This window comes from Alosa sapidissima, chromosome 9 (assembly GCF_018492685.1).
Source record: "Alosa sapidissima isolate fAloSap1 chromosome 9, fAloSap1.pri, whole genome shotgun sequence".
Lineage (NCBI taxonomy): Eukaryota > Metazoa > Chordata > Actinopteri > Clupeiformes > Clupeidae > Alosa > Alosa sapidissima.
In genome coordinates, this window is record NC_055965.1 from 19437766 (window position 1) to 19456147 (window position 18382).

Below are 18382 nucleotides of genomic sequence, written 5' to 3' on the forward strand. Positions count from 1 at the left end.
GTTGAAAGAAACACATCAGCCGTCCTTTGGCAATCCTCTCCTTTGGTTCAAAACTCCGTACTCCAACACGCATGGTGGCGCTATAGCGATTTCCTAAAGCTCTCACAAAGAAGGACGCGCATGTAGGAACCGCGAGTCTGTATTTTCCGGTGGAGTTTTCAAAGCGAGAATAGTGTGGTGAGTGTCTTAGAACTGTCTTAATATCTAAATTACAGTTTAAGTTTGCCCTTAAAATGCAGGTATTTACACATACATTTGTTTGCTAGCTATCTTTTGTTGGGGTATTTTTCATTTTAAAAAGTGTGTCTTGCAACGCGTCTGTAAATGTCTTGTTAACATTCAGTGCATTCTCATTCTGCCCTTTTAGAGTTAATTCATTCACAGTAATCCTCCAGTCATGGATATACGACCGAATCATACGATTTACATAAACAATGTAAATGACAAGATAAAGAAGGAAGGTAAGTGTCGTGCATTCCAGTCCTGTTACATGAACTTGGCTAGTCGGCTAGTTAAGTTAGCTAAATGTAACGTTACCATTTAGTTGCGCTCTGATAATTGGACTATTTAACGTTAGCTTTCATGCATTTGTCCTCTCAAAGTTTCCTGTTGGGCACAGCGTTAATCAGGGATTTTATTCAAGTTAAAAGGCCACAGATCTTGGCCAGAAACTCATACTTGATCATCATACGTTCATTATTTTGTTCACAGCAGAGGTAGCGATGTTTTGCCAGCATCTGATTCAAGAGCTACTACTATTTACTCTCTATATTATAGACAGATCAGGTCCATTCATGTTGCTCCCTCAGCTCTTGCTTTTCTATGTAGGCCTACGTAGTAGCTGCACTCTAGTGTCTTGTATTACACTTTGTAGATCACACTCATTTATCCCTCTCTTTCTTACCGTCCAGAGCTGAAGAGGGCGCTCTACCTGCTCTTCTCCCAGTTTGGCCAGATACTGGATATTGTGGCGATGAAGACGATGAAGATGAGGGGCCAGTCTTTTGTGGTGTTCAAAGAGCTTGCCTCCGCCACCAATGCCCTCAGGCAACTCCAAGGCTTCCCCTTCTACAACAAACCCATGGTGAGTGCCTGCACATGTAACGGTAGCCGGCTGGTTCATAGCTGTGCAGTATGTACATTGTGCAAACCTCCTCCTCCAACACCTTAACAGGCGTGCTAGTGGGAGAGCTAGCAGACTGGGCTTTTAGCTCGATTGCTAGTGCACTCGAGTCCCAATCCGAGTTGCCGCTGTTTGCGGGTTCGAGTCCGAGCTGAGACGCGCAGGGAAACCCAACACAGGTTGAGTTCTCACAAGAGCACAATTTGAATTGTCTCTGCCAGACACTCTGACAATGAGCAATGATGCACGTTCCTTTTGCCACTTGTATCGCGGGGAGCCAATCACATCAGTGTATCTGATATAGGCGGGCCAAAGGCGAGCTAAACAGATGAGTCGTTGACATACCTTACCAAGGGAAGTGGATACCAAGATACTGTGTGTACTGATTTGTTAGCGTACACCCTTTAGTTTTAGAACACCATGTTAGAATATTGAATTGTTTTGGGGTCCAAGGAAACTAATCAAGCATTATTATAGTGTCAAGCTGTGTCACTAAAATGATCTTGGATCAAAAAAGTCCACTTCGCATTGTAACGGAATGGAATTTCTCCTGTTTTTGCAGTGTATTCAGTATGCCAAAACCGACTCGGAGGTCATCTCCACTTCGCATTGTAACTAAATGGAATTTCTCTTGTTTGTGCAGCGTATTCAGTATGCCAAAACCGACTCAGAGGTCATCTCCAAGATGCGTGGCACGTACGGTGATAAGGACAAGAAGAAGGAGAAGAAGAAGAAGGCTCTGGAACAGGCACTCAACGCCAACAGGAAGCCTGCAGGGGTACGTTCTGCTGCTGACCGTGTTTTTGTCATCTAGTAAATTCCTACGGCAACAGTAGCAGCAGGGGGGGCTTGCACAGGTCTGGAGAAGTAATGGAATTACGAATGACCAGCCCTGCAAAAGTATTGTTAATTGGGTGGAAAAACTGGAAGTTGTACTCCTAGTAACACAATATGTAATATGCTAGGTCAAAATCCCAACAAAATTCCAAACAAAATACACACACCTGTCCTACAAAAATTTTTGAAAAGTAAAGATCACTTAAATTGTAGAGGGGCAAGCCAAGCACTGATAAAAGCTTACGAGGGTTCCCTAGGCCTATATGTTTATTGAAAAGAAGTTTACTTTTGATGAAAATTCTATAGTGGAAAAGGCATCCATTTCATAGAATGAAACATATATTTTTGTTCATATTTTTTGGGTACTTTGTCCTGTTCCACAGAGCTATGACGTAACTAGATGTACCGCAGAGCGGTACAAAATATGACCGCCGCCCAGTCCTGCACATTTTTTCCACAAAAATAAGTCATGCTGAAAGGCCTATATGATTCTAACTGTCTCACTAAATTGCATTATCCACACTCAATTCTCACTGGTATCTGCTGTACCAAAACATGATTAGTTCATAGATTTCACATGTAAAATTCATTTTATACAACCCCACCCCCATCTTGCCTGTTCATAATACTGAGAAATTCTTGAAATGTGTGCGTGTACACATTTATGTGTGTGTGTGTGTGCGTGTTTGTGTGTTTGCCTGCATATGTGTGTTGTGTACATATGTCTACTGTGTGAGTATGTGTCATACGTATGATTACTGTGAATGTATATGTGTGCGTGTGTATCTGTTTATGCACATGTGTGCACATGGAATGGGTTAACATGACCCCTGGAGGCAAACATACGGAAAAAATTGGTCATCCTAGGCCCTACGGTTCTCAAGATATTCACAGAAAACTGTCTGCCCTACCCTCCTTTCGGGGGGTCCAGTCCAGCGGGGGGGCTACAGATCAAAAACGAAAAACGATGGTTCCATGCTATCCATGTGGGGTTACATGCCCACCAAGTTTCGTGTACCCCGGTCTTTCAGTGTCCCGGGAATCCTTGTTGGTGTACAAGGCCCCCCATGAACGAAAGTTCACACAACTTGGCATGCATTCGGAGGGTGTCATAATGATCCTACACTTTCAATTTCGTGCAGTTTTGACCATGTCAGCCAGAGATATTGTGATGAAAACACCTAATTTTTGCTTTTTAATTTTTAACTAGGTGGCGCTATACATGAAATAAGTGGTAATGGGATGGGTTGACATGCCCCCTTAAGACCAACATACAAAAAAAAGGTGGACCTCCTTTAGGCCCTACGGTTCTCGAGATATTCACAGAAAACTGTCTCCGGCCACCTACAGGCCAGTTGGTGTATAGTAACAAATTAATTTATTGTGTGGCCCCCCATGAACGGAATTCCACGAAACTTGGTGTGCATTCATTCATAATGATCCTACACTTCCAATTTCGTGCAGTTTTGACTATGTTAGGTCACAGATACCTGCGATTGCAACACCTACTTTTTTGTGTTTAACTAGCTTCGCTGCGCGGCGGTCATAATAATACACAGCCTGGGTCAGGCTAGTGTGAACAACAGGTGTGCTTACCTGTCCTTCACACGACAACATGTCCACTAATTAATTTAGGGGTCCCTAATTAACCCTAGCCAAGTCATTTCTGACACTGAAGAAAACTGGCAGTATCTAATAAGAATAATAATACGTTTCATTTAAAAAGTGTCTTTAGAGGTACCCAAGGGCACTGTACAATAAGGTATAGGCATAAGAAGTACATATAACAAGCAATCACATACATGGTTAGAGTACACTGACAGTGTGGACAGTACATTCAGGCAGGGACAATGAGAGAACAAGCATATAGGAAAGACACAGGCTGGACGTGGATGCAAGGTACATAAAATGCCAAGATGCAGAGGAAACAAACACACTCAGCGGGGATACAGTTAGTACACTGAGCACAAAGTGAAGACCAAGTGTAGAGAAGAAGACAGATTAAAAACAGGGAAAATAAGAGGCAGTGCAAGAAGAAATCAGGGGGCTGAGAGGAGAGCTGGTGCGTCACAAGCGGCAGGGCATTCCACAGCTTAGGACCTGCCACACTGAAGGCCCTGTCACCCATGGAGCGAAGTCGAGATGCGGGGACTGCAAAAAGACATGTATCTGTAGCGCGAAAGGTGCGGGATTGCCGGTATGGGGGGAGGAGGTCTGATAGGTAGGGATTTGGGGCCAGACTATGTAGGGATTTATAAACAAGGAGAATAATTTTGTGTTGAACGGGTAGTGGACAGGAAGCCAATGTAACTGGCTGGAGGATGGGAGTAATGTGATCCCAGGGCCTGGTGCGGGTGAGTAGCCTTGCAGCAGACTTTTGGACATACTGCAGTCTATTCAGGGTTTTAGCTGGGATGCCGTAAAGTAGAGCATTGCAATAGTCTAGACTAGATGTAATGAATGCATGCGTTTCTGTTGTAGATGAGTTAAAGGAGGGGCAGAGTTTGGAGATGCTTTTGAGATGGAAGAAAGACGTTCTGGTGACGTTTTTGGTATGTGAATCAAATGAGAGAGTAGGATCCAGGATTACGCCCAGATTTCTTACTTATTTCTTACTTCGATGTAATGAATGCATGCGTTTCTGTTGTAGATGAGTTGAAGGAGGGGCCGAGTTTGGAGATGCTTTTGAGATGGAAGAAAGACGTTCTGGTGACGTTTTTGATGTGTGAATCAAATGAGAGCGTAGGATCCAGGATTACGCCCAGATTTCTTACTTAAGCAGAGGTGGTAGTGAAATAGCCGGCGATAGATTGCTGCAGATGTTCCACTTTTTTTTCAGAATGTTAGGAGTGGAAATGAGTGAATAGCTTCTGTCTTATCTTGATTGAGTTTGAGGGAAAAAAAGCTGCTAAAAAGAGCTAGAAGCCTGTCTGAAGCACATCAGATGGAAGACGACATGTCTAGGCAAGGCCTATGGTCTGGAAGACCAGGAAGAGATAAGGTATGGGCAATCATCTCCGTCACCTGTGTGAGCACAGATGAGACGAGACGAGAGGAGTCTGACGGTGTTAACTTCTCTGCTGTCTTGTCAAGTCTGGAACATAGATAACAGTGCCCAGGTACCCTCTGACTGTGATCTGAATGAGAGCCCAAGTCTGGCCAGTGTTTGAGTAAAGTCTTTTTTAGTTAGTCTGTTAGCCAGTGCTATATGTTCCATTGGGCACCAGTGGCTATTGTTAGCTGGTTGTTTTTGAATTAACCATGACCATCCCTGCATCGTATGTTAAACGTCTAAATCACCAATATTCAGTGGTGCTGTCTTGTTTTATCTTAAGAGGACTTGCAATTTTTTTAGTCAGATACATTCTGTAGCGCAGCAAAAACTATAACAGGCATTGACTACCTGTCATGCACATCATACACATCATACTAGCGGAGTTGCTTCTTCACGACTGAGAATGCCTGAGGCCTAAAGGGAGACGCTCTGATGGTTTTACTTACAGTGACAAGCTTAGCAGCCTCTTGAGTCAGTTAGCTAGGACCAAGACTGACTGACTGACTTTCATACTATCAAAGTTGCTTCTTCATGACTGGGAATACTTGAGGCCAGGTAGCTTTTACCCAGTGGCCTAAAGGGAGACGCTCTGATGGTTTTACTTACAGTGACAAGCTTAGCAGCCACACGAGCCAGTTAGGAGTCGAGCATATGACCTCCAGTTTGTTTACATCTGTGCTCGTCAGATGTAGGTCAGTGTTTGGGTAAAAAGGTCTATAGACTCTGGCGTCTTCATCCCCAAAGCTCAGAGGTGCCTTCTTTATTTTATTATATATAACAGTTGTAAGAGTGACAAAATAGTTCATTTTTCTCAAAGTCGTTCTGTAGTGCTGCAAAATCAATAATGTACAATGTATGAGTGAGTCTTGGCTTGTACAACAGCTAGTTGTTGTTTTTTCACAATGGAGAAGATTGAAGGGGCATTTTTATCCAGACCCTTCAGAAGGAAGTTCTGTCAGTTTGTTTAGTGGTCACAAGGTAAACAGCCAACTGGAAGCGTTTTTTTTTTTTTTTATAAATGTAAAGCCTACTCTACTCACAGAATCATATGTAATACAACAGAAACCATAATGAAAACAACAATAGGAAACAACAATAGCAAACATTTCAAATAGACACATGTCTCAGTTTGAGACAATAAAGGCTAATCTAATCTAATCAAAAAAATGTAAGCAGTCATGATGGCATAAGTGTGTGTATATGTGTGTGTATATATATATATATATATATATATATATATATATATATATATATATATATACAGTGTTTCCCCTAGAAATTTTTCCAGCAGCGGTGCTATTACTTGGCGGGGGGGGGGGGGTTGTTGCGCTTTTTTTTTTATATATATATATCATACCTTCGTGTTTCTTTTGTGGACATTTTCAGCTTTCTTTTACATTATTGGTTAAAAATGATAGAAGAAAAATTAAATGGCACAACCATTTAATGACCATTAATAATTAAAAGATTATTTACAATTTATTTAAATTTGTCTTAATGGCAAAGGCCACACCCAATCTGCGAGCACTTAATTTTTCTGGGCTTTGAATTGAATTGAATTGTGGGGGGCCATTAATGCTGACACGCATGCACGTAGCCAGATGCTCTCCTTGTAGTCTAATTCTCAGTCCCAAAACAACAAACCCACGTATAAAAAAGTAAATACTCACTTTTCTTCTACATCACTCCCACAGTTACCATACAACTCACTCACAATTAACTCGAAAAAGACCTAGCCTACTTGATTGAAGTGCGACCGTTCGTCTCACCGTCAAGAGAACGCTGAAGTTATGAGAACATGTCTTTCTGATAAGAGAATATAGGCTCCTATATGTCTAATGCCGTAAACGTAGAAAAGGTCTGTTTGTGATAGCCTATTATAGCTAAGTGGACAGAATTTAGGCTATACGTATATGCCAACATATGCTCATATTTCCTTTAACTATCAGACCGTTTAAACAGGCCTAGACTGTGTTCGCCTAGCTTTCCCATGCAAACATTACATATAGCCCTACGCTAACGTTACAAGTCTAGGCTACAATTAACGTTAAGACCATACACCTTGTAGCACATTGGTTTACTCTATTGCATTACTTACGTTTTAATAATTTGTCGTTGAATGTTGATGGAGGCTCATCTTTGGGAAATCAGCTCTCTGGATAAAACTGTCAGCCGGAGCAAGAGTTCTCAGAGTTGACGACACGGGGGGTAAATCCAATCAGCAGAAAGAACCGCATCACAACAGTAGGCTAAATCGCAACAAACTTTTTTCCCCCCATGTTAAATTCATTTCGGTAATCATGAATTGGTTTCTTTTATTTGATGTAGGCTAGGAGAGGAGGATGCATGTTTCACATTAGTGTCAATGTGTCAAAGCAGGCTTTGGATCAGAGGAATTGCTCAAGCTTAACATATGGCATAGGCTACAAGCGAATTCACGGCATACAAACAGCTTTGTGATGAAATATAACTAATATCATTTTTTATTGTCACCAGGCCTATAAGTAGGCTATTTATTGTGTAACCTACAAGTGAACGATGACACCATAGGCTACACTGTGGCGGAGCAAGACCCCATCAGTCGGATAGCTAAACAATGTAACCGTGTTCAGAATGTAGGCTAGTCATATGGGCTGCAGACTTGTCTTTGGGCTTGTAATCACCTGACACATCATGCCGCATATATGTCCTGAATAATGAGAGGCTAAGTGCGGATTTGATGCACTTAACTTACTCAAGACTTTCAGAAAACAATTTCGAGATGACGTTGGCCATTGTGCTTTTACAGTGTGTTAAGTGAATCTCGTGATATTATGTTGCAGTGGCGCTGCGCCGCTGTTAAATACATTGTAGGGGAAACACTGATATATATATATATATATATATATATATATATATATATATATATATATATATATATATATATATATATATATATATATAAATATAAATAAGTATATTATGGGTGACTACTATGTGTGTAGTGTGTTGTTGGGTACCGTGTCCTTTGTTTTTTATTTGTCTGCTTTGTTTAGTTTTCGCTGTGCTTTCATGATCAGTCATATGTTAGGCCTAGATACAACTGAGACTGGGTAAAAGAGCAGGGACTAATAATAATAATAATGATAATAATAATGATGATGATAAACAAAGACAAAAGTAGAAGCCATGATAAGATTAACAACAACAACAATCACAGGGTTGTGTGTGTTTGTTTGTTTGTTTGCTTTCACTGTACTTTGATTAGCATGTCAGTCGGGCACTTTGACCCAGACCACCTCTCTTAATCAGAGCTAACCACAGATCCATCTGGTGTTTGTCCGAACTCATCCATATCTCCCATCTCTTCCTGTACACAGGGTGCCCCATCACAGCCTCCGCCCCCGGCAACACAGGTACGTGCTCTTCTACTGCTGTTTGAGACTTTGGGAATACTGCTGATAATGCCTCGTATTGACCGGCCTAGTGCCTCGTTTTCTACATAGTCAGACTTTTCCGCGTTGAAAAGTGCTGGTCTGCAAACACGAAGATGAAAATTAAGCGTGGTCTTGGATTACATTGCGTTTATAATTGGCCGTAAAGCACCGCATTGACTTTCATTGTAATGGCCTCGGCCATAACTATAAATATTTCCTAGAGTGCTGTGCCCTTATTTGCACCGTTATTTGGTCTTTGTGTTCCTCCATGAATTAAGGAAGTTAACTGTCTTTCAGGTTCCTGATAACCCACCGAATTACATCCTGTTCCTGACGAACCTGCCGGAGGAAACCAATGAGATGATGTTATCCATGCTGTTTAATCAGTAAGTGTATCTTCATGCAGTTCACCTCCCAGATATGATGTCAATTGCACCATTGAAACTTTGCCAAGTTGTAGCCCAGTGGTTGTATACTTGTTTTCCCAGTTCTTTTACTAACGTTTGTAAATGCAGACGGCATGACCAGGTGTTTGATTTTATACACCTGTGGCAATGGGCGTGAATGAAATGCATGAATTCACTGACTAAGTCATTAAGTTTCACAATACTTTTGTATTTGTATAGTGTATAATAATTACTCAACATTACTGAAGAGGTTGTAGCCTATGTCTGTTAAACATATTTGAAGTAAATTTGCCTCTAGAAAACTGTAAAGATAATGACACACACTAATGATTTGACATGGTTGAAGGAGTTATGAACTCAATAGTTCTGTTAAATGTTTTTGAAGTAATAATGCTTCTTGAATACTGCTGCAATATTGACATAAAATATATAAATACATATGACTGGACATTGAATTGGCATTACTGAAGAAATGATGAACTCAATAGGACTATTATAGTGTATTTGAAGTTAGTCCTGGTGTGATAGAACTATAGCAGTAGTCTAGTAGGAAAGATCCTGTTCTTGTTGTTTTATTGGTGCCTGTTGTTGGGGTTCCTTCCTGTTTCTAACCTGAGCATTCTGCCCCTACTACAATCAGGTTTCCCGGTTTCAAAGAGGTTCGCCTCGTCCCAGGGAAGCACGACATCTCCTTCGTGGAGTTCGAGAACGAGGGACAGGCCGGTGTCGCTAAGGACGCGCTTCAGGGATTCCGCATCACCGCCACGTGTGCCATGAAGATCACCTATGCCAAGAAATGACCTTTCATCCCGCGACGCGAAGGCAGCAATATGGACACACTTTACGAGAAACATGACGGCTGACTACGTTTGTCGGCTTGGCTTTATTTTTGTCGTCTGTGCTCTTTTTTGAAATCTTTTTCTTGTTTGTTTTTTTATTAGTGAAATGACGGCTGTAGAGTATTCTCAGTTTGTTTCCAACAGGTGTTGAGGCTGTATGGGAAAATAATGATGGAAGTGGCAGCCATCTTGTTTATTTTGTACAATACAATAAAGGACTTTTCTAGGATGGTGACATGGCAGTTGCTAATTTCCTGAATGGTAACCATTGGCCAGAGCCAGAGATTAGCAAACACAGTTTTCATGACATGGCTTTTTTTCTGGATGTTTCCACTTTTCACACCTGTAAGAGAGCTGGCTCCCACAAAGTAGGACACCATTTTCCACCTGCAAGCTTGTTACTTTTTCATAATGGGCGTAGAACTGAGATGAAATGTCTATCTTCTGTGTAGATCTGTCTTTAATGGGAAATCAGCAACATCTGTTCCTAAATCAGAGGGGATCGTTGGTGATCTTTTCGTAAAGTTTTGTGAAGGGCTGTCTGAGTGGAGGCTCTTCATCGCCTCGGCGTGAAATTTCCTGTCCGGTCCACTTCATTGTAAACGCTGCCCAAACGCTGTCCTCCACATCAGCATGGACAGTAAAGGTCCCCTCAGTGAGGGTGGGTGGTATTTGGCAACCTTGGGTAAAAGTGGGGGTGGGGGGGGGGGGGTATGAGCGCCCACCATCTGAAGTCCTGAGTGTGCATGACGCGCAGCTCCGATGATGGATGGTTTTATTGAAGTCAAGAGTCCGCAGTGACCGCTCAGAGCCAAGAGCAGGTCGCAGCACTCGGCGCGGTGTCCAGCACCGTCATCGGCTGCCGAGTAGCCTACTGCGGAGAGCTCCATCGCACGTTGCCGGCGGCGTGGACATTGTTCAGCGCTCGTCATGTCCCACATCGTTACAACAGATGTGACACGGAGTGGGAGGGGAGGAGGAGGAGAGTTCCAGGGCGAGGTGCAGCCAAGACTTGACCTCACAGGCTGGCATGGTAGAGTTGGGGGAAGTCTGTCTGTCTCTCCCTCCCCAGCACGGCAGAGTACACAGCTTGCTTCTCTGTTGTGCCTCTCTTAAAGTAAAAGGATTGAAGTCCGCTTACCAAACCAAGTTTAATGGATATCAGAGAAAATATGTCGCCCACCAAAAAGCACATCTGCGTTGTAGAATAAAACAGCTTGGTTCTCTGTTGGGCCTCTTCTAAAAGAAATGTCTTCTTACCAAACCAGGAGCTTGAAAGCACATCAGAATCCACGATGCTGATTGGTTCTCCGTTTGGCCTTTCCAGATGGAAACGTAGAAATCCTCTCCATTGCCCCTCACCATAGCCTGGCCCTGCCTTCCTATGTACTTCCGCTCGATTTTCATCTCCCTCCACGACTCCTTGTAGAAGCGAAGCGTACCAAGGGGATGGCCAGTGGCCAGGATACCCTCACCATAACGTCTGCATCATTTCTGTAATTTAGCCTACTGCCATGATTGAGCTTATCTCTCCTGCCCAGTGCAGATGCCTATTAGTGGAATGTGCCACGGCCGAAGTGCTTCCAATGGTCAAGGCCTTTAATGGTGCCAGTTGTCCATAAGTCATTATAATGAACTAAGAGGCTTAATTAAAGCTGACAGAATGATGGAAGATAATTTGGCCCTGTGTCCATGACCGTGTTTGTTGTGCTTGGAATGGGCTTACGTCAACCTCCAAGCCAAGCGAATAATTTGAGACTGATAAGTCCGTTCAGCGAACCTGATTTTCTTCTTCGGAGCGCTTCAGAAGCGGGTCACAGGTGAAGGCTGGGAAAAGAGCGGGAATTACTGTCTTTGCTCCGATGAAAATCAAATCTGTTGGTAATGTTGTAGCTTAGCACAGTCAGCCCTAATGCATTTAGCTGCTACATTATGGTCGAGTGGCCTATTGTTCCACTGTGATCGATCTACAGCACTTTACTTGGTATTGGATATGTCTGAATCTGAATTCAATATAATTTGACTGAATCTGTTTTTAAAAAATGTGCCAGTGCCAGATGAAAGGATCCATCTATCTATCTATCCATGTCTCTCTCTCTCTCTCTCTCTCTCTCTCTCTATATATATATATATATATATATATATCTGTCTATATATGTCATCTATCTGTCTGTATGTTTATCTATCTAACTATGTTATTTGTCTATCTCTGTTTTTAAAAAAGTGCCAGTGCCAGATGAAATTATCCATCTATCTATCTATCCATGTGTCTGTTTCTCTCTCTCTCCGTGTCTATATGTCTGTCTATGTCTGTCATCTATCTATCCATCCATCCATCTATCTATCCATCCATCCATCTATCTATCCATCCATCCATCCATCTATCCATCCATCCATCTATCTATCTATGCGTCTAGCTCTGTTCTCTCTATTGTTACATTGCTTCATTTAAAGCAACCTCAGGCTGAGTGTCCTGTCCGCTCTAAGGGGTTCTGGCTTTGGTCGTGGTAAAGCACCTCTAGACAATCTTATTGTTAATGCTGCTAAAAATGGAGCATCACCTTGGAACAACTGAAACATTACCTGGTTCTCATTACAGCGGTTCTAGACTATCCAGTACAGTCCCCACAGCGAAGCTAAGCTTGCACAGTAGGCCAGGCACAGAGCAACATGCTTAGCACTGCTAATGAGCTGAGCAAAGTGATCACAGGCCATTGAGCCAAAATGACCCGACAGCCAGAGGTCTTCAGAGTCAGTCTCCTGTTTAATTCACATCTCTTCAATGTGTCATCACTGGCCATTGTGGAATTAAGGGTGAGAGGTGTTAGTAACTGAATAATCATAACTGTGCACTGATTTGTGCTAGCATGACTCACTGAGAGATAGACACTTGTTCAGTGTGGTTGGGAACATACAGATAGAGAGTGCTTGGCAGATCCCCAAACACACGCACACACATGCACACTTGCACACAAACACACACACACACACTGCAAGTGGCAAGTTGTCACACCTAGCCTTTTTCACAATGTTCTTGTGAAAGGCGTTAAAGTCAGAAGAAGTGTGTTTGTGTGTGTGTCTGTGTCTTTGTCTGTGTCTGTGTGTGTGTGTGTGTGTGTTTGTTTTTCGGTTGTAGCCAAACAATATTATTCCATGGAGCTTGTGTGAGAGCAGTGGAGGAGCATCGAGGAGAAAACAGTCTTCCTCCCCTTAAGCTGCGGCTTTCCATTACACAGTTATCAACCTGTGGCTGTGCACTTAAAAGAATGTGACCACAGCCGACAGGAGTAAGAAGTCGATTACACCGGACCGTCTGCCAAAAAGACCCTCCCTGTTTATTTCCCAAAAAGCAATACATTATATTCATAGATCCATGCAAAGAGATTTGTTTTATATTAAATTTAAATTAGTTCATACCTTAGTGATGAGAAATACTCCTGGCAAATCGTTGTCTCAATATTTCTGTGTAACGGGAGACTTATAGATAGATAGATAGATAGATAGATAGATATATACATACATACATACATACATACATATATACATACTTTATTGATCCCCCAGGGGAAATTCAAATGTCTCAGTAGCATACAGACATCACATTCACTAACAGCTAATTAAAAGTATATAATATAAAAAACACAACTAAGCAATAAGGACAGTAGAAGATAAAGAATATACCAAAATACAAATTATACTAAATAACACTTAATCTAAATCAATTCTAAAAACAGTATCCACATAGTGAGTGATTAATCATGAGGCGCTTGCAATAACTGAGGCAAGGACTGAGCCTGTGATTCTCTGTGCATAGTAAGGTAAGGTGAGTGAGTGACATGGTGATGGTACAAATGAGTAAGTCCAACAGTGCAACAGTGCAAGAATAAAGTGTAGAGACCAGCATAAAATAAATATGGACATATCAGAGAGTAGGCAAGGTAATTTAAAAAAACTATAAAAAAAAAAACTGTATCTATCTATACAGTATATATATATATATATATATTAAGAAAAGGTATAAGTGTGGCCACAATTCGGCTGTGGCATGGAGGGAGAGGTTATGCATATGTGCTAATATAGCATGCAAACAGTGAGGCAGAAAGACAGTGGTACAAAGTGGCTAGTGGACAGACAGTATCCAAACATGGAGGGGGTGAAGAGGCAGACAGACTATGCAGAGAAGTCTATCTCTCCTCTTCCTTTAAGTGAAGCATTGAACAGTTCAATGGCCCTGGGGACAAATGACTTCCTCAGTCTGTCTGTTGTGCAAGGCAGCGAGCGAAGTCTCCAGCTGATCAGGCTCTTCTGCTTAACAATAGTGCTGTGGAGTGAATGACACTCATTGTCCAAGATGTTGATCAGTTTGTTCAGGGTCCTTTTGTCAGATATTGAAGTGATGCACTCCAGTTCAGCTCCCACTACAGAGCCAGCTTTCCTTACCAGCTTCTAAAAGGTGTGGGTTTTTGAACATTCTAACATAACATTCTAACATAAAATTCCATTCCGCAACAATTCAAGGTTCTAAAATTCTATGCTGAATTCAATGACTTGACCTTTCAACTACAGCAGTGCTGTTATCATAACCCTATGTCTCTCTCAGAAGACATCCATTTTCATTCGGAGGAAGGAACTGTTCACAAACACAGCCGTTGCACTCAGATTTTCCCATTCTGTTATAGTGAAGTTTCGGCAGTGGGTTTTCCTGATCCCTCAGAATAGCTGGCAATTAAGAAAAGGCGCCCAGAGAGAGAGAGAGAGAAGCCCGAGGGGGGAAGTGTTGCTTTTAAAAAACAAGTATTTACACCTGGGGGTCAGTAGCGTTGTGGCGGCGGGGAGGTGAATTGCTGCTGTTGCCGTGGCGGCGGGGAGGTGAGTTGCTGCTGTTGCCGTGCCGGTGGCGAGTGGCTGCTCTTCCTCATGCTCCTCATATGCTGCTCCACATTCCCTTTTATGTTCTCCGCTAGCGCTGCCAGCTATCTCCGCACAAACAGCTCCCCAATTTTCTCAGGGGTGAAATTGAACATAAATAGTGTGTGTGTGTGTGTGTGTGTGTGTGTGTGTGTGTGTGTGTGTGTGTGTGTGTGTGTGTGTGTGTGTGTGTGTGTCACAAAGTCTGTGTTACCAGAGCCTTCAAATACCCTTTCCATAGCTATTCAAATGAAAACAAAAGCAGCCACAGTCAAGAACAGACATATCTTCCCAGATGAGAAGACTTTTTATTGTTTTATTGCTCCTCCATCAGTCAGAAGAGAGAACTCCTTTACCCCATACCTCCGCTCCAGCCTTACCACCGCTCCAGCCTTACCCCATACCACCGCTCCAGCCTTACCCCATACCACCGCTCCAGCCTTACCCCATACCTCCGCTCCAGCCTTACCCCATACCACCAGCCTTACCCCATACCACCGCTCCAGCCTTACCCCATACCACCAGCCTTACCCCATACCACCGCTCCAGCCTTACCCCATACCACCGCTCCAGCCTTACCACCGCTCCAGCCTTACCCCATACCACCGCTCCAGCCTTACCACCGCTCCAGCCTTACCCCATACCACCGCTCCAGCCTTACCCCATACCACCGCTCCAGCCTTACCACCGCTCCAGCCTTACCACCGCTCCAGCCTTACCCCATACCACCGCTCCAGCCTTACCCCATACCACCGCTCCAGCCTTACCCCATACCACCGCTCCAGCCTTACCCCATACCACCGCTCCAGCCTTACCCCATACCACCGCTCCAGCCTTACCCCATACCACCGCTCCAGCCTTACCCCTTACCACCGCTCCAGCCTTACCCCTTACCACCGCTCCAGCCTTACCACCGCTCCAGCCTTACCCCTTACCACCGCTCCAGCCTTACCCCATACCACCGCTCCAGCCGCCCCACATTACACATCACTGTCACTATCTAACATACCACTGAGCTGAACAGAAGGCGTTCACTGTCACTCTTTCAAATCCATCACAGTCCTTGGCAGACCCAGGGACTGATCATGCCCTGGTCCGATCTGAGCTATGTATCACCACAACAGTATGTAGCCAGATATTGTGCCACCCACCCAAACCAATAAATTTATACCTCCGTCAGCAATGGGAGGGTTCAGGTGTCCAAGTAGCTGCAGCGAGACTTTATAGATTTGGGATGACTGGGTATTTGGAGGGAGCGGTTAATAATTTGATTGTCAACTAACAGACTGATGTCATAGACTGAGGGTTAAAGGTCAAGTGTGGTTAAAATCAACCCAGCAATGGAGGCGCCACAAGAGCCAATGAAAATCACCAACGATCCGCGGCGGCATTGGAATCCTGGCTGCCAAACATGTTCAGATAGAAAAGAGCGAGAGTTACCAAAGAGAGAGAGGAAACACACCACGGCAACTTCCTGTCATCAGGCATCCAACAGATTTGTACATGAAGGCTCCACGTTTCCACAATTATTTATTCAACAGACAAACTCCATCCAAATCGATTTACAAAGTCATGTTCAGATCACCAACACTGAACACAGAGAATATGGAAGGCCACGCCATCTATAATGCATGCCAGCGAGGGCTATAGGGTATATGCAAGGGGATAGGATTGGCCTCTGAACCACATAGACTTGCTAATGCGTACAGCATCCCTGATGTCTGAGCAGGTGTTTTATGATTTTATGTTTATCATGAGGGCTCCCCATAGTATTTTGACATTTCCCCTTTTCTTATTTAAAATTCTTATGAGTTGGGTTTATGTGGCCGAATGGGACCTGGGCTGTATTCATCTGTTTTGAATATAAATGATCAATGATATCAATGATAAGCGATCAGTGTTTATTTCTTTATTCAGTGGAATGATGTGACGGAAAGGCAATAAATAGCTTTTAATTGACCCACGGCATTTAGAGCACCCAGAACAATAGAGATGAATGAACGATTTCTTAATGCTGTTTGATCAATGGGAAGCAGTTTAACTGTGAGTGTGAGCTCATTCTCTCCAGCTGCTGACATGAACCATACATTCAAGCATGAGCCAAGCATGCAGGCTGCTGGTTAATATTAGAAGAAACTGCAGAGAGGATGGTGTGGACCCACTCACTCGCTGTTGACCGTTTCAAGAGAGTTCCATTATCAGCATCATAGTTGTTCCCACAAGGCTTCCGTTTTAACATTCCATATGTTATCTCAATGAAGCGGAAGTAGATTGGGAACAAAAAGCGTTCAAGCATTGTTTTTGTTTTTCTTGTTGAAAGGGTCTTATGTGTTCTAGTCTATTGGTTCTAAGTGGGGTCCGGGGACCCCCACGGGTCCTCAACACATTCTCAGGGGGTCCCTGACAAGGTTTGCTACAAAATATGAAATTGTCTTATATGGCGAAAAATGCTACAGAATACGTTACATCAATACATCAAAACACTTTACTATTAATTAACTAAATGAAAGTTTTGTGAAGCAAACACTATGTGTTCAACACAATAGGCCTACATTTGACAAAGAAACAACAAACCTTTAAAAAAATCCTACATACTGTCAAAGTTTGCTAACATGACTATTGTGGTATTGTGGTATTAGCACTCTACAGTATGTTTTTAAAATACATATAACATAAGCATCTAACAGAAAAAAAGCTATACAGCTACATGATTAACTTAAGTTTTATGTGTTGCGATTATGAGGGGTCCTTGGAGAATTTTCCACTCCATGAGGGGCCCCCGGCCCACAAAAGTTTGAGAACCCCTGTCTATACTTCTGTGGGGCGTTTGTTCCTTGCTTCCGTTCTATGACACTGTGCGGATTAAGAGCTATAGGGGAAGTAAGCCCATAGGGTGCATTCATTAGACAATTGGGACATCACAGGAGGACATCAGAATGACTGCTTGTCACGATTGTCACATGGAGGATTGTCCGTCCCCTTAGACGATAGAACTCAAAAGGCCAGTGGACGCGGGAATGGGGGGGGGGGGGGGGGGGGGAGGTCCACAATCTCTGAACAAAATAGAGTGAAGAGGAAGGTGAGCATTATACTCCCCAAAAAAGGAGATCTTTAGCTCTCAGAGAGAGGACTCAGCTTTATGTTGTGTGGGCCTGGTTGTGTCTGAACAAGAGAGGACTCAGCGTTATGATGCACTGGATATTAAAAGTGGCCAGCAGTACATCTTCTATTGCGTGAAATCACCTCACATTAAATTTAGACTAGAGCAAAATCGAATTTTAATTGTGTGTTAATTGTGAATTTTAAATGTTTTGCTGGCCTCTTAAATTGATGTGTTTGTCGTGGAATTTGACATTTATAACTGTGATCGTCACTAGACGAATATATAGTCATGTATTTAAGATGTATCAAGACAGGAGGATGTGGCATTTAAAAACGGAACCCGAGACTCGTGCACTTTGACTGCACTGGCAACAATCTTGCAAAAAAGCAAGGCAACAAAACTAATTTGTTTCATTGTAGGCTAACTCTAGTAAGGAGTTAACACATGGATACCTAAGTTTACATTGTTAACACATGGATACCTAAGTTAGAAGCCAATTATAGAAGCTGATGTCAGAGCTGTCTGAGCCTATCAGACAGGCCTGGTTGTATCTGAACAAGAGAAGTCATCAGAAAAGCAGAACAGAAGAGAGAAAGTGATGCTTTGACTGTTGGGAACGGGAAAGGGAGACTAAATGGGTTTATGTGTGCTGTGTGATTATGTGTGGGTGTAAGAGGGGCGGTGTGGTGCTCTC

General features: G+C 42.9%; 1 protein-coding gene across 1 annotated transcript; it reads left to right on the plus strand.

Moving 5' to 3' along the window:
• Positions 1-37: 37 nt before the first annotated feature.
• Positions 38-9912, plus strand: snrpb2 (small nuclear ribonucleoprotein polypeptide B2). The gene is made up of 7 exons (XM_042102634.1): positions 38-177; positions 368-461; positions 912-1084; positions 1767-1901; positions 8375-8410; positions 8729-8817; positions 9479-9912. The coding sequence occupies exons 2-7, from the start codon at positions 398-400 to the stop codon at positions 9636-9638; spliced, it is 657 nt and encodes a 218-aa protein (XP_041958568.1). The 5' UTR covers positions 38-177; positions 368-397; the 3' UTR covers positions 9639-9912.
• Positions 9913-18382: the final 8470 nt, after the last annotated feature.